The 24,727-nt window shown below is 37.0% G+C and overlaps 1 protein-coding gene across 1 annotated transcript in view; it reads left to right on the top strand.

The window, feature by feature from the left end:
- Nucleotides 1-24,727, top strand: part of LOC136359711 (macrophage mannose receptor 1-like) — a 54,325-nt gene that overhangs the window by 6,643 nt on the left and 22,955 nt on the right. Inside the window, exons 4-11 of the mRNA XM_066316594.1 lie at nt 3,118-3,279; nt 6,389-6,502; nt 8,922-9,068; nt 13,375-13,557; nt 16,713-16,870; nt 20,789-20,902; nt 22,200-22,315; nt 23,613-23,761. Of these exons, the coding sequence (XP_066172691.1) occupies nt 3,118-3,279; nt 6,389-6,502; nt 8,922-9,068; nt 13,375-13,557; nt 16,713-16,870; nt 20,789-20,902; nt 22,200-22,315; nt 23,613-23,761 (1,143 nt within the window). The remainder of the gene's footprint in view (nt 1-3,117; nt 3,280-6,388; nt 6,503-8,921; nt 9,069-13,374; nt 13,558-16,712; nt 16,871-20,788; nt 20,903-22,199; nt 22,316-23,612; nt 23,762-24,727) is intronic.

The following is a 24,727-nucleotide window of genomic DNA, read 5'->3' as shown; positions in this document are numbered from 1 at the left end:
AAAATATATACTAAACATTTTGTCTGCAAGCTGCTTCTGTCATTCTGGGAAGGGTAGCACTTCTCCCTCCTTTCCTCTTTATTACTGTGTTTTGCTGTAAAGCTCCAGCTGACTGCAAGCAGAGCTAAGAAGAAAAATATGCCTTTCCTTTGATGTGAAGAAAACTGTTTGGGTTGATCTTAACTGGTTTGATGACAAAATTCTGGTGTCCTTGCCTAATTTCCATGAATGTTGCATTCAGTATTTCCGACAAATAAAAATCACACTTTTTTTTTTCTCCTATGCCGGTATCATTTTCAATATAATAAAAACATGCTGGGAATATCAATCCCATTAACAAAGCACATGCAAAGCTGGCTTAAGAATACTCCCTGCCTAGTACTATTTGAGTACAAAAAATAGGAGGCATCATTAAAATTTTGTTTAATTCTTCATCATAATTCAAGGAAATCCATTCAGATGGCAGTGATTGTTTTTGGAAAAGCCTGCTTTATGCTGACTGCCTGCATGTTTCCTTCCTGATTCTTAAGTACTGGCTATAAAATATTCAAGTTTGGGTCATATGTTTAGTGAGAGACTGGCCATGGCAGCAGTTTTATTCATCCCTATGAAAGAGAAATGAGTGAGATATGAGAGTGTGATATGTGGTAAGTTCATAAACTTCAACAACACCTTTAAAAATAGCATGTGTAAGTTAAAGTTTATTTACTAGGAACAAAGTGTTGCTTCTTAAAATGTCCAGGGGGCCAAGGGTGCCAGCATGAATATATGTGATGCAAACTATTACAGCTGGTCATGCTGGGGCCAGGACCTTCAGTGAAATGTCTGTGGCTGACCCAGTCTTTTCTCATTGCGACCAAAACCACCTCAAATATTCTCCAAAATGAAGAGAGAATGAGGCTGTACTTGCAACAGTTACTGTAATCAGTAGAGGTGGAGAGATTTTATCAGCAGAGGCAAGTTAATTGTGATTACGATCCTTTATTTGGTGATTTAGAAAAAGTAGCTGAAGCTTAAACTTCAAGGAAAAGAACCAAGCAGTGTTGCTACAGTAAACAGTTTTTGGTAGCCTAGGAAATGCTGCTTATGAATAGGTTACAGCATGTCTTCTTGAGCTGTATGCTGCACTTCAAAGAAGGTGTTGAGGAAGAAAACAATTTGCACAGTGTAAGGCCATCAGGAGAGTGACTCAATGTGCACCTATAGTTCCATTCCAGTGAGAAAAAGTCCATTGAGGCCTCTTTCTTGACAGATAAAAGAGCTGTATATTTAGTGAAGGATTCTGAAAGCCTTCTAAGAAATGCATAAAAATGCAGGTGACTAGGTCAGAAACAAAATCTGCAGAGAATAAATGCATGCTGAATTCATCTGCATAGCGATAGAGTTCAGGTTTTTATTAGTTTTCTATTTATGTACTAAGGACAGGTGTGATTTATCATTAATTTAGCTTGGGTGCTAAAATATATTATTCCAGAAAAGTGATTCATCTTTTTGTTTCTCTGTTGAACTAAGCTTTAAACAATAGCATATAGATTTTTTCAAAATTCTGCTCTGCAAAGACATTTGAACTCAAATGTTTTAAAAGCAAATTTTCCAAGATTTAGAAATGAGTTTGATTTCTCTGAAAGGCCAAAATTCTACAAGAGAGCACCATATGGAAGTCAGCTATAAAGTATGAGACTGGAGAACTGAGGTGGAAGGTTGGATGAATGCCTAAGAATTGTTTACCTCTTCTCTGTAATAATTGCACAAGATTTATACACCCCTTACTATCAAGTAAGAGCTAGTTTTCTTTCCTGAATTATATATTTTACTATTTTTGCAATATTAATTTTATCCCAGGCTTGTGCACTGGGATTTGTGGTCTTTTAGAACATAGTATAGCAAAGAAGTTTTGATTCTGGTAGTTACAAAATATTTTGGACAGAAGTTGATTTGTGGATAATGATAATCAGATGAAAATTTCCATTTTTTGCTGAAATGTCATAATTACAGTAGGTTATATTTGATTTCTTTTTAAAATAATGTGAAAAGGAGCACTTTATATTACCTATAGATAATCAGATTTAATACAGGAAAAAGTGGAACTGGTAAGTGACCTCCTGATATTTAAGATTAATCATGCTTTGTTTTGAGTTTTATTTACTGTACTGTTTCCCTCTCTTTGCAGACTGAAGTTTTCTGAGCACTCTGAATTCAAATAATACCCCTCTCTCAATTTTTTTCGGATTTCTACTTGAAAAGCTGATAAATGCTTCAGGAATTCAGTGGTTTTCTCCTTGTTGGCAGACATGCAGCGATCTCTGCTGTGTTCTGCTTTAGTCACGCAACTTTATTCCCTTTATGTGATATTTAGCTCAGTGTTGGAACCTCATGTAGGTTCCATTTTTGGCAGATCAAGATCACACTGTTTTCTGTTGCTTGTTTGTGGAGATACAATTGAGATGAGACAGGAGAGACTGCAGCAGTGCAAAGAGTGTGATATCTACCAAGGCAGCTTCTAATTTTGGGACATTTTGGATGATGCTTTCACTGGCATTGCCTAAAAGTGCCAAGTTCAGGTATTCAAGGAGTTCAGGTAGGCTGTGTAGCAGAGGAGAAAGTTATGCTATGTCAGACACATGTTTAACAAATGAGAAATTGCAGAGAAATGTGAGATGGATGCTAATGATGTCAGCTTTGCGTTCTGCACTTGATTACCACAATCACAGTATGAAAATCCATAGCCATTTTACATAGTGACCTAAATTAGTAAAAAATTTTGGCATTTATCTCAGAAAAAAGGTCAGCTTGATATACACCTTAGCTAGCATCAGCCTGGATTTTTTTAGTCTTTTCCTCCATATTCACAAACCAAATATTTTAGCATGTCTTTAGCCATGTTTTTAGCCACTATAAACAGCAGATTTGTTGTAACCAGAGAAAACAATGACCTTGTTTCATTTAGTGTCTACTGTCCTGGATCTACTGTTAATCAGAGAACCTCAGGATTCCTTTCAAACCATTTGTCTATAACAGTGTTCAGGAATTTTGTGTCTTTTGCTCTGCATTTTTTTTGTATGTGTTACCTGGCTCTGTTTTCATGATGAGTTACAGCATTTTCATTTCTCCCTGTAGTTACTAGTAATGATTTGTGGAACACAGATCCTTTAACAAATGTCCAGTACCAGATAAACTCTGACACAGCTCTGAAATGGCATCAGGCAAGAAAAAGCTGTCAGCAGCAGAAGGCAGAGTTATTAAGCATTACAGAGCTACATGAACAAACATACCTGACAGGTAGGTTAATATTATCCAAAGTTTCTTTAGTGTATTATTGCAACAGTGACACTAATATGGCATGTTCTATCTTGAAGATTATATTGTTCAATTCTGGTAATTAGTAAATCAAAGGAGTTATATTGAATGATTCATTTGGAAATATAAGACAGATAATATTCATTTTGTCATGATTAAATATTGCCATAAACTAATAGTAACATAAAAATACGGTTAAGTAATGCAGGCAATAAAGACTCAATGTTGGAATGTAGAAAAATGCAAAGTAGTTTGTAAACTGAAAATGTAGATACCAAGATTGCATCCTTTTTGCATTTTTCTTGTAGTGTGTATTAGTCAGCAGTTTTGCCTGTTTCACTAGAGCCATTGCATCTTCAGTATATCCTAAAATATGAAAAGAAAAAGAACTAATAAACAAAAGGACTCATAAATATTCTGTTTTAGTTTCAGTTTCCTTCAATGTTTTTGGCAGAAGTTTCCACACTTCTCCTATGAGAAAATTCTTAAATTTTACTTGAGTATATTTACATTCTTCATTGAGAAAGTCCTCTGTATTACCTTCTCAGTCTGTCTGCAAACATGAAATATTCCACTGATTGATGATATTTTGAATATGTTACATCAGTTGAAAGATAAAATATCCTATACCATAAGCTGCATGCTGTTCTCTCTAAATTTGTAGAATAAGAGAATTAGAGAATGATTTGGGTTGGAAGGAACATTTAAAGATCATCTAGTCCAACCTCTTTGCCATGCTGTGAGACATCATGGATTAGACTAGGTTGCTCAAAGTCCCATCTAACCTTACCTTGAACACTTTCAATGATGAGGATCAGCAGTTTCTCAGGGCTACCTGTTCCATCAACACTGTAAAAATGCCTTAGTTATATCCAGTCTAAATCTACCCTCTTTCATTTTTAAACTATTACCCCTTGTCCTGTGACTTCAAGCCTTGGTAAAAAGTCTTCGACAAAATTTCTTAGAAGTTGTTTTCATTTATTAAAAAGCCATGATAAGGTCTCCTCAGAGCCTTCTCTCAGCCCCACCTCTCAGCCATTCTTCACAGGAGGGATGTTCCAGCCGTCTGATGAATTTTCTTGCCTCCCTTGGACTTGCTCCATGAATTTCTTATACTGGGGATCCCACAGCTGAATGCAGCACTCCAAGTGTGTCTCACTGGAGGGGGGCTGAGGGTCAGAACCCCTCCTCTTGCCCTGAAGGCCACGCTGCTTTGGATGCAGCCCGGGGCATGTTTGGCTTTCTGGGCTACAGGTACACATGGCCAGTCATGTCCAGCTATGTCCAGCTTTTCATCCACAAGCACCCTGAAGTCCCTCTCTGCAGTGGTGCTCTCAATCCATTCATCCCCTAGTCCATATAGGTATTGTGAATTTCTGGGACCCAGGGGTGGGATCTGGAGCTTGGCCTTGTGGAACTTCATGCAGTTGGCATGAGCCCTCTCCTGAAGCCTGTCAGAGGCCCTCTGGTTGCCATCGCTTCCCCAAAGTGTGTCAACGCACCACCCAGTTGGGTGTCATCTGCAGGTTTGCTGAGGGGGCACCCAATCCCGCCGTCTGTGACTGATGTAGATATTAGTAATATTGGTCCCAATACAGACCCTAGCAGGACACCACTTGTTACTAGTTTCCATTTGGATTCTAAGCCACTGACTGTAACTCTTTAGATGCACAAATCCAGCTAATTCTTTATCCATCTAGTAGTCCATCAATCAAATCCATATTTCTCCACTTTAGAGGAATGAGAAATGTATTTTTAATGCTATGAACAATTTGTTCTGTCTAAACTTCTGTTTTCAATTTATAGATTTGGAGAAAGCATGGGTTGGTTTTTAAATGACTGTGAGAAAATCATTGTTGAAATTAGTGCTCAAAGGAGCAAACTACGCTGACACAGAGGGTAGTTATTAGTTGATGCATTTTAATTGCAAATTGATTGATATGGCTGCTAAACGTATGTGAAGATCAGCTTTTCATTATACAGCTATCCTGGCAGTACTAGGATTTCCTGTCATGCTCAATTCTCCTAACCACAAATTGTTTGTCCAGGAGAAGTAATAGAGCATGTTAATGTGTTGGTGCACAGCCAGGTCTGAGATTCCAGTCCTTTTCAATCAACTAAATCTCCTTTTAACTTTGCCGTCTTTCAAGTGCTGCTTATCACTGTGGTGTCAAAGACAACTACAAATTGCAACATCTTGGCATGATGCCATTGATGGAAGCAGAAACAAATGATACATATTGCACTATGATTTTCTGTGAACTATACAGAAACAAACTTAAATTAAAAAAAAATAAATCAGCAGGCATCTAGCTGTGCTTCCAAGCATTATACTAAAGGCAGAGATAGATAATTGATTAGTAATGACTATGAGTATTGTTCAGCAGGGCCATACATAAGCATGATATTTCTAAGTGCTTTTCAGAGCTAGAGGAATAAATTTGAACTGTTTTTTGTTTTTTTTTTTTTTTTTTTTTTTTTTTTTTTTTTTTTAAGCCTGACTTATTATTGGCTGAATAACAGAAATCAGATCAGTCTGAAAAATGCACAAGATCTGCTGTTAAAAAGATGATGTTTGCAGCGAATGCCTTTTAATGTATTTTGATAAATGAGAACAGGTTTTACGCTGTGAAATTCACACTTGTTAATTTTATGGAAGAGAAAATACTTCTATTTTCTATAGAAAATTATAGAAACTATAGTTTTTATATAGTTTCTATAGGGAAACCGTATCTTTCATTTTAGAAAACTGATTTTTTGTTTTATTTTTCTGCAGCTTTATCCATTTAATGTTTTAAAGTTCTGAAAAAAAAGTTTCATGTTTGTGATCAATGGTAGCAGAGTAATTTTGTTTTCTATTGTAATAAAATTCTCCAAACCTAAATATGTCAAAACTCTAACACTAAACTGACCAATGTAAGATGACCTGTTTTTCAGGTTTGGCATAACTACCTTAACTAGAATGTTAAAAATCATTAAAATTTGTGCTAGGAAAAAAGAGAAGGCTTAACAAGAATTCAGCTCTCAAGTTTTGAGGAGTGTTTGCTCTTGCTGTGGACTTCCAGTGTCTCTCTCTGTCTCTGTTACCTAGGTCTGACTCGCACACTGAGTTCAGCTCTCTGGTTTGGTCTTAACAGTTTGAATTTCAACAGTGGATGGCAGTGGGTTGGTGGTGCTCCTTTTCGGTACTTAAACTGGGTTCCAGGTAAGCTTAAATGTATTGCTACTCAGTTCAAAAGGCAAAAATTTGGTCATTGTGTAACAAATACCTTTTCTAGCACTCTATTCTTCTGCAATTATTGAGCTTGTTTTGATGCTGAAAGATTGTGATTGTGATAATTAACACTGGATAATTAACTGATAATAATGGGCCTTATGCTAGGGATGTGCACCAGGCTTAATTTATTATAGATAATGGAAGTGGTAGCCTCATAAGCCTCAAAATAGGAAAGTTTTAAGTCATCTGTTGACACTTCATTTGCATATCTTCCTGATTTATTGTATTTCTGAATACAGGAGAAATCAGGTGCTGTATATGTCCTCATTTGTGAGATTAGACTGATCAGTGGTGGTGGGGGGGGTTAGTTGTTTTGTTGTTTTATTTTTTTAACTTTTCTTCAAATTCCTTTCCTATTTGCTTTTGTTCAACTATTTTTTTTTATTTGCTTGAAGAATAGCTTTTCATTTCTGTTTGGGATTAACCTACCCTCAAGGGTAACATCTATCAAACTGAACATTTGAGGCTAGACTGCTTTGACAGAAGCCCAGCTACTCCACAGCTGTGGCTGCAGGGTTGAACTCTGGTGCCATCATTAAAAAGTTTCTGTGTCATCTGTGCACATGGTAAAGGGCTGCATCTCTGGCTGACTATTCAGATTGCCAATGTAATAGTGGTTTTTTTGCAGGACCCTTGCCTTGTTCTGTTGCACTGGCTGTTCAGGGAGCTTTTGGGGACTAATTTAAAGTAGGTGTCTGAAGTTCTGCAGTGTAAATGCGCTTTATCTTCACTGAGCATTTAATCATCAGTAACTATAAGTGCATGCTCCAGTGTATCAGCCAGGGCCTTTACCTTATGTAGGTAAGGCCAAAAGCACGTTTTAGATGGACAAACTTCCTGAGTAAGCTCTGAAGAGTGAATTGAACTACTTTATAAATGGCTCTCCAGTGGAGTGAGCACACAGGCAAACAGATGAACTGCAAGTTGCTGTGAAGGTATTTATAGGTCTGTCATACAAGTGCACTGATGAGAATCTGTGCACAAGGAGCAGTGGGGATAACACAGCTGTGAGATGGAGCCAAAGCAGCAAAGAGGAGCTGTTCATGGTTGTTAAAGCTGCAGACAACTCTCAGTTGTACGGTGAAGAATTAAATAGTTAAGATGGGCTTTGATGTAAAAAAAAGAAAATGGGCTCCATTTATCCTTAACTCCTTACATTCTTTCATTTCATTCAAAGGTAATACTCTACTCTTATGTCCATATAACATATTTTATTTTTGTGCTGTTTCCTTCCTGACTTTACATTGGTCAGCCTCCCTCTGTCTCATCCCCGTTGCACTGCACATTTAAGACCTTGCTGTTTTTCCATTAACACATTTTAAGGGAATTTGTGGAAACTTTGTATTTTTCCATCTCACTAGCCCTAAATAAATAGAAAAAAAAGTGGAACTGTTATCAGTGTTAAAACAAAACTGATTTTGCTTAGACATTTTGGGGATCTAGCTGCCAACAGCTGAACTTCTTTGTTCAATAAAACAATTTAAAATTTTATTTTTGAAGTAAGCATATCTATTTCTCCTGTGGGAAGAAGATAGAATATGACTGCAAATGTATGACTATATTTAATCTAAAGTAATGAAATAATAATGGTATAAGAAAATTCCAGTGAACAATCTCGGACTCTAAAAATATTGGGTTTTTGTGTTTATTCTGTGTAGTACCAATACTTTGTATGTAGTATAGTGGCATATGTTCAGAAATTAAAGAAAAAACATGCTAAGTTTACTAACAGCACATCACATCTTGAAAAATTCAGCTGGATTATTACTGAATTTTCTTCTTTTCTACAAGTTCTGCTTTTCTTCTAGTTATTTTTGTTGGTGTTAATACTAATCAACTATAACAAAATATATACAAATATCCTCATATTGTCATGTTGTTTAGACAAACAAGCCAGAAGTTCACATCAGCAAAATAATTACTTATTATTTTTTTTTATACCAAGTACAGAATTTGTCCAGCTTACAGAACAGGTTTTTTTACTAAAGACCATCCTCTGGAGCTTAGATGTTCTCCATTTAGAAAAGGAAAAAATTCCATAGGAAAAAACCACATACACTGTAATACCTTGTACCAGGACTCTGAACATGTAAAAAGGCTGTTAAATTATGAATTTGCAACTTGTGGCTGCTGTGGAAAAATTATCTCTTACGGGAATGAACTTTTCATTCTGGCTAAAGGACTGTTGAATGCCACAGTTGTCTATGTGTTAATGCATTTTATGGTTGAAGCATGGACCAGAAGGGAATGTGAGAGTTGGGAGAGTAACCATGTTGTGCTTCTACTCTGTTGTTGTTGAGATTTGTGGTGGTAATTTTTTTTTTGTTTTGTTTTGTTTTGTTTTTAGGCCATCCTTCTCCAGAACCTGGAAAAATTTGTGGTGCATTGAATCCTGGCAAAGGTGCTAAGTGGGAGAACTGGGAATGTGATAAGAAACTTGGCTATATTTGTAAACGAGGAAATGCTACTTTAGAATCTTTCATTATTCCTAGAGGTAGGTTTGGTAATAAACCCTCAACAAATTCTTAATGACCAATATTTTTTATCTGCAACTGGAATAGGTGTTATTGCAGGTAGGACTCTGTAGACTGTGGTTTGACCAAGACTACCTCTAAAAGTGGACAGTGTGTACTTCCTTTTTGCTCTGGCCTCCCTATTTCCTGTGTAATAATCTTTCTCCAATAGTCTTGAGTTCTAAATTGCAAAATTGTGGAGTTCTCTTTTTCAAACCAAGCAGAACTGTCAGATTCTGATTATAAAATAGTAACAAAAAAAACCAAAAAAAGTTTTTAAAATTATGTAATTGTCTGAAGCCCTATGTACGCAATTAAACTAATCCACTTCTTCCAGTAGTTTTTTACTCCTTATGAGCTGATCAGCAGTGGATTAGGATATTTTTAATGCATCTGTGTGTCTTGTAAATATAAAAATATTTATATAGTGATATAAAAGTATTTATTTGAATACATATAAAAGCATATACTATTTTTATGGAGTTGTTTAAATTATGTATGTAGAGACACTTTTTTCAGAAGAAATGTAATTCTGGAACTTGCCTCATGTACATAGGGAAGATAGAAGAGGGATAAGATTTATTTTGACCTCTTCCCTTATTATCTCTCTATTTACTATAAATGTCTTGTAACTTATTCTTTTGTTCCATCACTCCTTTCTTCTGTTCTTTCCAAATTCCTTTCTTTTTCCATGTCATACCTTTATCTCTTAAATCCACTGATACTATTTTGTGTAGGCTTTAGAAGCAGAAGTCTAAACTGAAACTACAGTTCCAGTTCATTTACTAATATGCATCACTACTTGCAAAACAGATGTTTTGGAAAATCAGTGTTTGATATTTGGCTTAAAAAGCCGGTGTTTTTTAATTTTTTTTCTGCTGTTGCCAATATAGAATCATTCCTGTTAAAAACACTTAGGACAGAGGATTCTGCCTCATTTTTTTTGCTTTGTTGCTAAGAGAAAAGACCAGAAAAATGAGCTAGTGTCTTGTTAATTAGATATTGAAATACATATTAATTAAATTGATAATTTGGTATTGAAATCAAGTGCATTCATTGTCTTAGCTGAGAAAGACTTCAATGCATGTATAAATTATTTCTTAATTTAAGATGTAAAGTTTTGTCAGTATTTGTATACAGGTGATACCCAAATAGTTTCATTTATATAGGTTCTTTTACGTTGTTCAGCTGGCTACTGCTCTGCTTTTCAGGTTTCATGCATCAGTTCTAAAACATTGATGCCTATAAATATACTATCAGTTTAAGACTGGCTGATACACTATGTGTATTTAAATTAATTGGTATTTAAAATGTTTATTTTGGAGGGAGGTGTGTATCTAATAGTCATTACTATCTTTTGCATTTGACTTTTGTTCTTGCCCCCCACCTCCACCCTCCGGTTTACCAGCAATTTGAAGGAAGAGGAAAAAGTTTTCAATTAAACAGAAATTGCTGAGTAAACACTGCGACAGATAAACCAGGGATTGGCAGTGCTTCACTTAATAAAATATTTTCCAAAATATCCCATGGGGGGAAGTAATAAAAGGAGTAAGTATGGAATCATGCAAGGTGTTGGGTGCCCTCAGCTTCTAAAGGTGTAAAGGAAAACCCATAGCAGATTATGTTTTCCTGAGTTAAGAAATAAATTAATAGCAAATTCATACATGCACTTAGTTGTTCACCTCACATTAAACACAAAGAAAAGCCTTTGAAATTTTAACTCTTGAAGTTATAATTGTGTCTAACAGGACAGTATGTGGGACAGAGGAACATTTTACAACAGAATGTAATCATGTTTGTGTTCAAAACAAATTCGGGAAAAATCTATGCAGAATATTTGTTTTCCTTACAGATTGATCTCCACAAAGCAAACATCTGCAGGATTGTTTTGCATTTTTGTTTTTTGCTTCTTGTAACAAAGCATTTTTTCCAGCAGGGGGCCACATCATGTTGTATATGGAAGTATCTTCGGGCTACAGAGCACTTGTTCTGTAACCCAGCAAAGTAGATTAATAGAAATGTATTAATTTCAAATTCAACAGGCTGAAAGGCTGTCTCTCTATCTCCACCAAGTGACTGCCAGCATAGATTTCATCCCAAGCCAACAAAGTGTGTTCATCTTAAAGTACTGCTTCATAATGTGTCTTTAACATTCAGTTAGAAGAAATAAAATCTCTTACTGTTGTTGCTGAGATGCTTGAGATGGTCTTATCAGACCACATTGGATGGGTCTAAGAGAGAAATTTGAATGTCTGAATCATGAGACTGACTTCAGGTAGTGCTTTCACCCTTTTAGGGACACAAGTCAAGCACTATGAGATTTTTCATACATCAGAAAGTGAAGCTTATAAGAAAATCAGCTTCACAAGAATGCTGGCTCTCTTTTTGAAGAATAACTATTCTACAGTTACAAAACAATACATTTATCAGCCTGACATTTGGAATAATATTGTTTACATGTTAATGTAGTATCATATTTTACCTTTTATTTACAATAATCTGCATTGCTTCTTTTGTTTAAGTGAAACGATGTCCAGAGAGTAGTACTTGTTTCCATTAGGATGAAAAAGTAAACTGGATGGTTTTGAATTGTCTCGTAGCTTCTTTAAAAGTAGAATGGGGAAGCACAGAGTTAATTTTTGCTGAGTAGTTGAAATGAAGAACTGAAGAATTTCTTGTACTCTTGTAAGTTTCTTGTAAGAAATCCCCAGAAATGTAATTCCATAAGGCTTACACCAGACAAACCAGACCGTCAACAGTGTTCCCTGGTGTTACTGGGTCTACAAGCAAAAGTTTTGCTGCCCTGCCATAGCTGCTTTAGTGTTTAGTGAGTAATACTAATCAGTAATACTAATACAGTCTGCATCTTCTTGCAACCGAGATGCTCATGGACTCACTGAGACATAAATACCTTTGTGACTCATTCTGTGGCCATGTGTGAACTGATGATTTCTGTTCCATGCAGTGTTTGCAGTTTGCAGAAGGGTATGTTGAGTGTTCTCTGATTTATGGCAAAGCACTGTAATATGCATATGCTCAGAGCTGAGACCAGGTATTGGGTGAATTAGGCAGCTGTCTGAAGCATCAGATTAACCTCTACAGCAGCGTTTGTCACCTCGGTGCTCTCTTGTTTCTCTCACCATGTACATTCAGTTTGTTTTCCTGGGGTTTCCCCACCCTCTATTTCACTTTTTCCTCTCCTTTGGCAGAATTGAGAGGCCTCTGACCAAGCATTGAGCCTCTTGTCTTGGGGGAGAAAGTTTAGTTTTAGAACTTTGTGAGAACATGCTAGCACATTTTAGACACAGGTCTGAAAGTTTGGGTACCATTTATAATAGAAATGTGTGTTGTGGCACTAAGTCTGTTAATCATCAGTATAGTCCAGTTGAAACAGGATATGTGCCTGACTGGTCATGGGTTTGGGTGCCTATTTAAACATTTCTACAGAATATATCCCACTGTTAAACAAACACTTTTCTTCTTCTTCTGACATATACAAGTTTTTTTGCCAGCAGAATTTCTGAAAACGTGGGTTACTTGTTCTACTCTATATATTGGTGTTTGCTAAATACATATGCTGATTATAAAAGAGCTGCAAGAATCATAATTTGTTTCTACAACAGCAATACTCTGTTTATTGTATGTTCAGGTGGCACTCCTCCCAAGGCTGAATTGTTTGCTGAACAGCAGTGTGTTTGTTGGCAATACCTTGCTCTTCTACTGAGCTTCTGAAAGCAAGTTTTAAGCATAAACCATTTACTTCTGAAAATGATTCCTAAAAGCAGTTGCCTTATTTGGGTTTTCTTAGGGTTATGTACAATCAGTTATTTCTTTCCATAGTCCAGCAGATGGGCTAATCCATAAGTGCCTGAGTTTTTGGGAAAAATAATTACTCTCATAAATATGTATTGTAAAGTCAGGTTCTTAACACATAGCATGGGGGTTAAAGAGAGCTGCTAACATCACTGGAGAAAAATTATAACACACCACTCTGAAGACCTTACATTTTAGTATGCATATATGCATGCCTATAAAAGACAAAACTGTGGTTTAATTGTCTTTTCTCAAGTTGCAAGCACTTGTTTGCAACTGTAGTGTTCTTTAAAAATAGTGTGGAAGTTTCAGCTTTCAATTATTCACGCAGATAGTTATCATTGTACATAGTTTTCATCTCTGCTGTTCTTCATGAAGAAAATATATGATTGAATTTTTTGTTAGATATTTTCTGATGTGATGTTTAGTCTTTAGAAAAGGATTCTGAAACTCTTTATGGCATTTTTTTTTCAGAGACTAATGTGCCTATTAAGTGTCCTGATCAATGGATGTCATATGCTGGTCACTGTTACATAATTCATAGGGACCCCAAAATATGGAAAGATGCCTTAACATCTTGCAGGAAAGAGGATGGAGACCTGGCAAGCATCCATAATGTTGAAGAATACAGCTTTATTATTTCTCAACTTGGGTACCGTGAGTACTTTCTCATAATAACACACACACACACACACACACACACACATATATGTAGACACATACTGAGTAAAGAAGGTGTTTTGAACATCTCTTACCTGTTAATAAAATGAGACTATTTAAAAATAATAATTTTCCTGATCATGGGGTGGGGGTGGGGGGGGGTGGGCAAAAGGCATTAAATTTTAAATTAAAAAATTAAAATTTAAAAAATCAGAGGAAGAAAAAACACAGGATAGGATATAATAATACCCTGTAATTGTCCTGACCACTGAGTGCAGAAGGACTTAAGTTTTAAATTTAAAAATCAGAGGAAACAAAAACACAGAATAGGAGCACAAAATCCAAACAGACTTTACTGCCACAAAAAAGCTGTAGTCAGTGATGCAAATTGCATTATCTCCAAAATCCTATTTCTTATGGTCTGCTTTTCCTTCTTTTTTCCTTTTATATAGGTTAAAGAAATTTAAAATTTTTCATATGATAAAAGGATTTTACAATCCATCTTCAAAAAAAAAAAAAATGTGGGGAGGCAAAGTCTGCTGGTCCAGGACTGTTTGGGAAGATCTGTGTCCTATTATTAGCACTGCCATGTCCTTACATTTCAAGTCATATGTTTCAAATTCATGTCCTTGTGTTTCTCCTAAAAAAAAAATAAAAAGAATCCATCTGTCTCAGGGCATGGATTCAGATGTGCCCCTTATCAAATACAGTACTTATGTGCTTGGTTTCTGAGCACACATTAGAGCTGTTGCAAGGCAAGTTAGTCTAGAAATGCAGGATGTGTTCATTAGGAGAATGCAGTGTGCTGTGCTGCCTCTGAGGCAGTTTAATGGTTGTTATTGCTTTACATGAAACTGCTCTTGCACAGAGAAACAGTTAACTGCTTTTTGTGGGAGAAGCAAGTTCCCATCCAGGTATGCTTCTTTGCAGTGACTGACCCTGTGTGTGCTTTCAGTGACGGGTAAAGATGAGTTAGTTCACCCTCCACACGTAGCCATGTGCTTTGAGCCGCAGCACAGCAGCAGTCCTGGAGTGGAAATCATAAAACAGCTGATACCCTTTATTTTTGTATCCTAGCTACCTCCATGGCAACTTGTGCTTGTCTCACATTCCTGAAAGAATGGCTTGTTCTTTCATGAACAACATGAAACTTTTACTCTTTTAAAAGATATTCTTAGGAAAGGTGGGACCTCTTGATGGGACATAGGACATTTGATAAAAGTTAGGTTCTAAAGGAAACTAGATGAATTTTCACATTACACATGTGAAGTAGGTTATTTCATAGTTTGATACCTCCTTTCCTGAAATGACTGCTGTTCTGTTTCTGTAAAACTGAATATTTTTGAAAGGCAAATAGTCCTGAAGGAAACCAGGCATCTCACAAATGACACACTAGCTGCTGCAAGAGACTATTTTGAAAGCATTCTTTTCAGAGGAGTAAAATTGGAACAACTAAAGAAGCCTTTTATGACAGTTTATTACTGTATCAGATTACCCTTGTTCACCACTAAGAGGAGAACACCTCATATTGCAGTGCCTAGACAATCTTGTCTGTCAGACCACTGCTATACAGAAAGAACAAAAGTCTATCTTTGTGCCAAACATTTTAGTCTCATGATAAAACAAAGGAAGAAGGGGTACAATGAGATGAATATTGTCATGGCAGCTGAGCTTTTGTTGGCATCACCCACAAAGGAGAACTTTAGAGAGGAACATGAAGAATAAAGAAGTGCATTCTGGATGTTTACACGGAAGTCCAGCATGTGATATGGCACAAGTGTGGCCCAGTGCATGACTGAGAATGGGAAGCAGCTTTACAAATTGCTGGAAAAAAAACTCTCTTGGTATTTAGTCATACAGCTGCTGAGATGATTGCAAAAAAGCAGCAATTCTAGTGAGGAAAAGAATGTTATGTAAGAAGAGACTCCGTCGATTTGCATGGCTTAATTAGATGGCTTTGATGTAGTTATTTTGTTGAAGAATGTTGTTTATTGTTTGTATTACAGTGGTGTGACCCTACCACTGTAGCAGCTCTGGGTGTGGAAAATACCTCTGCTGTGCTAAATGCTCAGTAAACACTGACAGAGAGATTTTAAGGGGTAACTAAACAAAAAATAAATTAAAGATCATGGATGGCAGTTGGCAAGGAGGGAATGAAAACCTGATGGGCAGTAGAATTGGAACAGCTTTCAGTGTTTTAGCAAAAGAGAGTTTATACAAGGGTACTGAAAGGTAATTTGGGGTAATTACTAAAAGGTAATCTGAACATAAAACACTGTCTGCAAGTCTGCAAGTAGGGGTAAAGGTGCATATTTGAAAATGGAGCTTGAGAGCCAGTGAATTTGAGCACTTTTTAATGGGGAAGAGATGGTAAGAAATGATGGATGAGTTATGAGGGCTGATCACACTTAGGCGTAATAAAGGCAGGAGAGTCAAGGGAGGGAGGAGAAATGACAGAGGGTTGTCTCTCTCTGTCATTCAAGTGACTGGCTGGGAGGGTGATATTTGTAGCATCTTGGTTGGCCAGAACAGAAACCTCTCAGAAACACTATGAAGTAAATTCCTTGACCAGTCCTGCAGTTTCCTTCAAGCCAAAAGCCAACAACTGCTTTGACAGTAAATGAAAAAAAAACAAAAAAAACAAAAAACCAAACAATAACGATGTTAATTTCACTTTATTCTGAAATTAAATAAAATATAGGAACATATATAATGGGAAAACTTGCAAGTACTCTGGTTTTCCGCTCTAAAAGTCATCACTGGATGTCTTAGCATTAGAAAATAGGACATTTCTTTCTTACTAAAAGTAGGAGGAAGGGAGAGGTAATATTTTATTTAGGTGTTTATTCATATCTTGTTATGAGGATTTTGAATTGAGAAAGAAAATGAACCTATTTGTGTTGCGATATGATTCAGCAGAGGGAGTATTTTGGTTGTTTTCCACATAGTTGAACTCTCTTATTGTATTGCCACTTTCATGTGTGGCCTTTCCTGATAACTGGAGAGGGTATATGAGAATCAGTTTGACCTCCATGGGGCTGAAAACCCTAATTTCCTGACTGACTTTTCAACTTCCTGAGAATAATTTTTTTTCTTTTGCACAAAGATAAAAGTTCTCATTATGTGACAGGATTGTTAATTGTACGTTTTAGAGCCATCTGATGAGCTGTGGATTGGGTTGAATGACCTCAAAGTTCAGATGTATTTTGAATGGAGCGATGGAACTCCTGTCACCTACACCAAGTGGCTTCGTGGAGAACCCACTCATGCAAACAACAGGCAAGAGGACTGTGTCATTATGAAGGGAAAGGTAAAGTCACATAGCAGTTGACTAAATTTTCTTAAAATTTTGTTTATCATCTGGGCTTTGTCCTATGCAAGAGCAAATAATAAAAAATAATTTAAAAAATGGGGATATTACTGCTTGAAGCAGCCTATTATGAAGTCAGGAATTAATTTTTTGAGAAAGGATCTCTGTTTATGGTTGCTAGAAAATTTCACTGTCTTCCTTGAGAAGCAGACAAGTAGTGGCAACTGCCCCTCCAACATCTGTATTTCTGGATTTCAGTTTGTGCATGTGGACTTTTAAAAGAATATTATAATTGCACTGCGAAGCAGATGAACATGTAAATGTGTTTCTTCAGGAAGCTAAAAAGACATTTTGTATATGTTTGGTTTTATTACGTTTTGACTGAATATGGGATTCACCTTAAAAATTTGCACTAGCAATTCTTATTTATGCTAGAAAGAAATACTCTCTTTAGAAGAAAATAGAGACCTTAATTTTATTTTTCTAGGCAAAATTATAAATGTTGGGTCTAGGTAGTTTAGTTGTTATGCTTATATCTACACTGCACATGAAGAGCTGTGAGAAAAGTAGTAAAGTATTTAGCAGTGGCATCAGTGAAAGCCTTTCCTGAGTGACTGTATGCCTACATTAAAGGGTTGTCTTCTGGAATCTGGCAATGATCAGTGACCTAAGAACAGAGCAACAGGAACAGAGATAATACCTGGCATGAAAGTCAGTCTTTTTTGATGCTGTATTTTTCCTTTTTGTGATAATTAAAAATATTAAATTTACCACCGCCTTTGGAGTTTCCCTGTTTTATCAGGAGGGAAAAATGCATGTACACATACCAAAGGTATTTTTGTATTTTGCAAAATTAAAACCTGATGGTTGCACTTTTGCTACCCTTCTGGTGAGTGCACTTATAAATTGAAGAGGAAAGCTAAATGTTTTTGCTCAATTTCCTAAACATTCTACTGAGTGTTTAGGAAATAGAGAAAAAAACCTGGAGCACAGGCTTTCAGTCAAGTTCCAATAGGCTTGGTTTTCTCAACTGGTTCACTTTGGTGCAATCATCAACAGCAGCCCTGGCCTATATGCATGCACCTGGCTCACGTGTCACCAGAATTCTGGTGCAGAAACACTCTGTTGTGGTTTGAAACCAAACCAAGTGAGAGGCTGTAAGTTAGAAAATACAATTTAATGAGAAAAAAAAGGGAAAAAAATAAAATAAATGCAACAATACAAAAAACCAAAAAACCAAACCAAACCAAAAAAAACCAACAAAAAAACCACAAACAAACAAACAAACAAAAAACAACCCACAAAAAAAACAAAAACAAAAAAACCCAACAAACCACCAAACAACTGACAGAGTCAGAATACAACCTGATCAGGGTGATCGAGGCAGTCCAGACAAGGTGGTCTTCCTGTAGCAGTGATCCTGTAGAAAGGTCTGGTAGCTCCAGTCCTCTGGGAATCCAGTGGGTTAGGGCTGCTTCTACTGTCCCAAATCCCAGCTTATATCCAGGTGAGAATGCTTGGCTCCTCCCTGTGGGCGGACCATCTCACAATGGGATACTGAGTCATCCAGGAGGTTCTTGATGGCCCATTAAAGAGAGATAGCTCCCGGAGGGAGTTATCTATGAGTCATGGGCAAGGCATTGATGGGCCAGTAACTCAAGATGGTGATAGAATACATCCTAAACTACAATCCAGGGCACACTCGAGTTTAAGGATCGAGATGGAGTGCAGCGGGAGAGGGCTGAGCCAGCTCTGCAGTAGGAGAAAGTAGTAGCATGCAGAGAAGAGTCCCTATTAAAAATTAATAAAAAATATTCTTTGGTGTATTAATGGGCATACTCTGGTGAGAAGAGCGTAAATGTCTGTTTCTTCCACATCAGCCATGCCGTGGTCCTTTAAGGATGTGAGAATTGTGCTGTTTGGTCTGTGCAGTGGCTATGCCAGTGCTGGTTTAGATGCTTTGCCTGTCAGATTTACAGGGTCAGACAGTGGAAAGAAGCTGAGTGCTCCAATGTGAGAGTCAGTCAACTGAGGCTCTAAATGGCGTTTGCTTCAAGGACTTTTATTCTGGTCAAGGCCAGAGAACTTGCTCAGGCATGGGAGGTGAGCAAGGCAGCTGGCCTTGGTGGTTGCTGAGTTTCTAGTAACATGTACTTGAGCTCTTGTCTCACCTCTACCACCCTGTGCCCTTTAGCTAACCTCATCTGTTGGTGTTAAGGCTTATGGTATTACATGTGGAAGTATTGGTGCAGGAGGCATTAGAGGAAGTAAGAGGCAGACAGGCGTTTCACGATTTGAGTAGTGCTTTAAAAAAAGCGTTGGAATAGCTTTTGATATTCATGGTACTTAGATATATTTTTTAAAAAATTATATATTTTTACGGTCTTTTGGAACACATAGGGCAGCTTAAATACATTGGTAAAGCTGTGATTTTCATAAAAATTACTTGACTACCTTAAAACAAGCATTTCAAGAAAAAAAAAGCAAAAGGAAGGAGAAGAACTTGTTTTGGTTTTTTGAGGACTGAAATAGCATTTTCTGGCCAAGCCAAGCATTAAAGAATTTGGGTAACTTAGATTAAGGTTAAAAATTCCTGTTTGTGTACAGAAATTGGCATTCACTAGATTCTAATTTTCTGCAAATGTGAGCAAGTCACCTCTGACAGTTTGAACTCCAGCAGGAGTTACATTTTTCTGGGAAAGAGCCAGCTACCTTAGTCTCTGTTTCAAGATTAGAGGAAAGACAATTTGGTTGTTTCTATAAGATTTTAGGAGAAAGGGAAGGCATGTAGAGATTGCAACTAGCCCTTGCAGTATCATCTGGTGCAGGGCACCAACAACATGGTCTGGAGTCCATTCATGCTGCTTCACAATGTCAAGACCTGGAAAAACTATTGGTGCTCTACCTATTGTTTTCTCTCCCTCCATGTGGCCATTGATTAAAATCTGCTGGATAAAGAAATGAATAGAAAAATAGGAATCATTGTTATTTATGTCCTCATTCTCACTTTGCATGGTCAGTAAAATTTTGAAATTCAGACCAAACCACTGGGGCGCACAAGCAGTTCATTTACAAGTAAGCAACAATAGTTACAGATATATGCTGTGGTGTGCATGTGTTGAGGCAAATCTGTTGACAGAAGATGATCTAAGATTTTAAAAGGGATCCAATGTTTGGGTGGGGATTAAAATAAAATTAATTCAATGAGGAAGGTATCAAAGCATTAAGATTTGGGTCCACTGGTGCTGTGCCTTATGCCATGCTAAAAGTGCAGGACTCAGTGCAGCCAAATAACCCATGATCATTGCTGAGAAATTGAGTTTCAATGGCAAGCTGGCATGACTCATGCTATGCTTAACAACCACCTGAAAATACTCACTCAGGATGCTGGTCCTTGGCTTTGGGAAGGACTCCATCCTCTGTTGGTCCAAGCCTTCTCTTCCTTCACCTAACACAGAGTCATTCACTACAGAAGGATCTTGGGGTCCTTCAGCACTGACTACTTATTAAGTAAGACTTGTATCCAAACCTCAGAGCCCTTTTAATTCCAAGAGCAATACAAAGATATATTTATGGCTGTAGCTATAAATAAAAGTAGCAGTCTGCTGTTTCTTTCTGCTTATTTAGAAGACCTGTCATGCTTTCACTTGTATCAGTGCCCAAAAGCAATATGGAAAGCATGATGTAGGTTTTGGCTGATGAAGTTCCATAGAAGTTGTACTAGCTCACTATCTCTTAGAATCAGCTGTCGAAACAATGCATAACTGTGAGTTGACCTTCTCAGTTTGTTGATGTTTACCTGCCAACCCTTTTGGGTTGATCAGTCCTAGCAAAAAATTATCGAATACTTAGAAGTATACACCAGGTTTTTTTTGAAGATTAAATCCCAGTTGACTGAGGTTCTGTTTGTATGTTCAGGATGGATTTTGGGCAGACCATTCTTGTGAAAAGAAAACTGGCTACATCTGTAAAAGGAAACCTATGTCAGACGCTCCTACAGAAGAGGAAACTATTGACATGGGCTGCCAGAGAGTAAGTGAAGAAAAAGCTGTCTGGTGTGAATAGGCTGCTAAGAATGGTTAAAAAGAGAAACTGTCACCTAGGTGAGAAAAAACCCCAGGAAAAATAGGTTCTGTTTCATCCTAATCAGAATAGTTTGCCTTCTCATATCTGTGGCAGGTGGGGTAGATGATGTATATGATGAAATCTAATCTATGATGGTCATTTGGCTCTTGATACTCCCTTTCTTCTTCCAGAACTTAAACCAAATCTCAAACCTCTTATCTCTGCAGCAGACCATTTATGCTTGATGGCCATTCAAGCTTCCCTAAAGAGTTTGCCTGTACCATCAGCTGCACTTCAGCTCTAGCTACAGTTTTCTACAAAATTGTTCATAGCAGGAAGGGTGTCCCTGTCTAAACACTGTTCTCAGGGCTTTGCTGTGGTCTCTGGCAGTGCTCTCTACTTTAAACAACTTATTACCAGTGGCCAAGTAAAATGAATATTGCACTTCTTCTGAATTGTGAGCAGATGTATTGTTTACTTGCTTGCCTTCTAATGACATAACACTCAGTAATTACAAAAAACTACTGGAATTTATTATGTCATAGGAAATCTTATTGAGTATTTGCTTTCCTTGAAGAAATTGCCTTTGCTTCCAAGTCTGCTTTACACAGCTTCAGAGAAAGTCTTTGATGATTATTCCCAGTATTTGTAAACAGTACCTGGAATGCTTCGAAGTGTTGGAGGAAATAAAATGTCCCTCATGCTTATGGATGTTACCATTCCCTACAGAGCTAAGTGCACAGTAGTAGAAAAATAGTCTCTCAAAAGTGAGAAATTAGAAACCATCAGAAGAAATTTTTTATGAATTGTGGCTGGTCACAACAAACTTCCCTGAGAGCAGATTTCTGAGTAAACAATATTTGAATGAAAAAACCTCAGGAGTGAGTTTTAATGTTAGCTAAGAATAAAAAAAAACTTGTTTGAGGTGTCATTCCCTTTCTGAAAATTGAAGCTGAAGGTTGCTTTTCAAGACTACCCTTGTGATTGCATGATGCCTATGTGCTGGCTATAATGCTATTCTGAGCACAAAAGGTGCAAAGCAAAGCCTCTCATCCCTTTGTGAGTGGAATTCTTTGATTGAAAATTCATTAGATATGAAAAATTGTTTTATGAAGCAAAATTCTATAAAGCTTTGATCCTGCCTGCTTCCACTCTGACTTTTTCAGTTGCTTTGTCTAGTGGTTAGGTAACAGTGGGATAAATCACTTTTCTGTTTTGTTGGTTCCCTTTCCCTCATGTGATCATTTCTCATTTATTTTGACAGGGCTGGAAAAGACATGGTTTTTATTGTTACTTCATTGGAAATACATTTGTAACATTTTCTCAGGCAAATCAAACATGTGGAAGGCATCAGGCATTTTTAACAACTGTTGAAGACAGGTATGTGTCTACTTGTCTGAGGGGGTCACATGAGGATCATCTGCATATCAGAATAAAGACTGATCTGGGCAAAAATCTAGCTTCAGAGGACAGCTATCTGTTGATACAGAACTTCTCGGTGGTTTTACATGCAAATTCAAATCCAGGAATCTGGTTTATACTGAAAGTAGGTCATGGCTGTGAAATCAGTATTGATATATATGACTATGTCAAGTAAAAAGTAGAACTCTATCTTCTGATTCTTAATTGTGGTGGCTAACTTGAGTGAGGAATATAAAATCCAATTTCGATTATTAAATGAAGAGATACAGGTCTGAATTCTTTTCAAAAGGTAGTATAAATGAGCAAGAGGATATAATCATTGACTATTTGGTCTTTGGATTGAGGTACTTTTAAAAAAAATAAGTAAAAAATCAAATGATGTAAAGTGTTTGGTACCTGAAAATCTGTCACAGTGCAGTCAGGGTTCAGTGTGTGCAAAATTTCTGGAGAAGTAGTGCGCATTACTCTATGTGAAATATAGGAAAAGAAATTAACCTTTTTCTTGCAGATGACTTGATGCTTTACACAATCTCTTATTTGTTTCTATATAATCAAAATAGGTATTTTCTACTGTGAAAGCTCCAGCTGTCATGAATGGTAGCTCTCTAAAAACAGATAGCACTGCAGCTGCCATAAAAATGTTTTAACATTCATGTGGCCTTCAGACTAAACCTTGTTAGGGGGCAACTTTTTAATTTGTTCTGGTTTCTTAAGAGCTGTTTGTCTAAACACCGTAGTGAACTATGACAGCCTTTACCTCTACATAGGTTTGTTTGCTAAATATAACTGATCTTTCTTAATAATTGGATTTAATTTACAGTGTTCCTTAGTTTTATAGCTTACTATCATACTACTTTAACCTCCACTTTTCTTCAGTAACACTGCGATTCCTTTTTCAGTTTTGGATTTGTCTGAAGCAAGAAGTGATAAAATGTAAGAGTACAAGAAACTCAAAAAATATAGTGGTATAAAACATAAGGCATGTCAGGTTTCTTCTTTACCACCAATTTCCTGTCATTCCATTATTAGGCCACCTTATTCACTGAGCATCTGAGAAGAAAGCAAAATACTCTGATATTGAAGCTTACGAAATAGCTGTTATTTAATGGTTTTGTTACATTCTTTGGTAGAGAAAACCCATACAAGCTCTGCTTTCAAGAAGGTGCAGCAGTAATTCTAAGAAAATAACAAGCCTTTTACAACTTTAAAAATAAATTTAATGGTAATAATTTATTGACTGATTTCTTTTAAACAGATATGAGCAAGCCTATCTTACCAGCCTGGTTGGGCTGAGAACAGAAAGATACTTTTGGATTGGACTTTCAGACGTAGAAGAAAAGGGAATGTTCAAGTGGGCTAATGGTGAATCTGTCTTATTTACACACTGGAATTCTGAAATGCCTGGTAGGTATGACCCTGTGCTGTTTAACGAGTCCAGGGCCTGGAATAAGTTGCTCACTGCTTGAAGTTTTTTCCTCAGCACTCTCTTGATGACATAATGGCCAATGGCTTTAAAATAGATCTGGCTGCTTTCTCCAAGAATCCGGTACGGTTGCTAAGTTCCTGCCTAATGCTGGAAATGAGTTTTCAGTATGGTTTTGGGAAGAAACTTTTCATTGAGATCAGGTTTCTGATTTGGAAGTGTTCTGGGGAAGTCTGTGCCTGTACTGCTCTGGAGGAGCAATCTCTGCAGGCATAGTGACCCTCCTTGTGAGTCCTGCCTGTTCAGCCATATCTCATACCACACTTGTTCCCTGCACGTTCTGAGTGTGTGTAACCACAGCAGGCACGAACCATCTCTGAGTCCTAGAGAAAATGAGATTGTAAGGTAGGACAAGAGGGCCAAAATATAGCAATGGGAGGTCATTTAATCTCTGACATGATCAAATCAGAAAAGGGGTGATTGTTGGTGTTCAAAGTTCTGGTATGTTGCATATGCCTTTCAGGCAGTCCTCTGATTTGTTTAACTTCAGTTCCTAGCTGCTGATTTGAATGTATCAGCTGAAGTGGTAAGGCTGTGTAGACCATGAAGCCAATAGTAGGCTTATATATACCTAGTTTTTGAAATTTGTAAGTCAAATAAGAAAAAATTTGAGAAACTAGCTATAATCCCATCTTCAGTTTTGGGGGAGAATTTTTTGGGTCTAACATGATCTAGGTAGAGTCAGCCACTGCAGGTGATTAGGTATGAGGCATAATTCAGTATCCCGGAGTGGATGAACTACAGAATGTTTTGCATTTTTTTCTTCATGAATTAAAGTTATGGAATCACAGAATGGTTAGTGTTGAAAGAACATTTAAAGATCACCTAGTCCTCACCCCCTGCTATAGACACCTTCCACCAGACCAAGTTGCTCATATCCTAGTCCA

The sequence above is a fragment of the Sylvia atricapilla genome, chromosome 1 (assembly GCF_009819655.1).
Source record: "Sylvia atricapilla isolate bSylAtr1 chromosome 1, bSylAtr1.pri, whole genome shotgun sequence".
Lineage (NCBI taxonomy): Eukaryota > Metazoa > Chordata > Aves > Passeriformes > Sylviidae > Sylvia > Sylvia atricapilla.
This window is presented reverse-complemented; position numbering and strand designations above follow the sequence as displayed.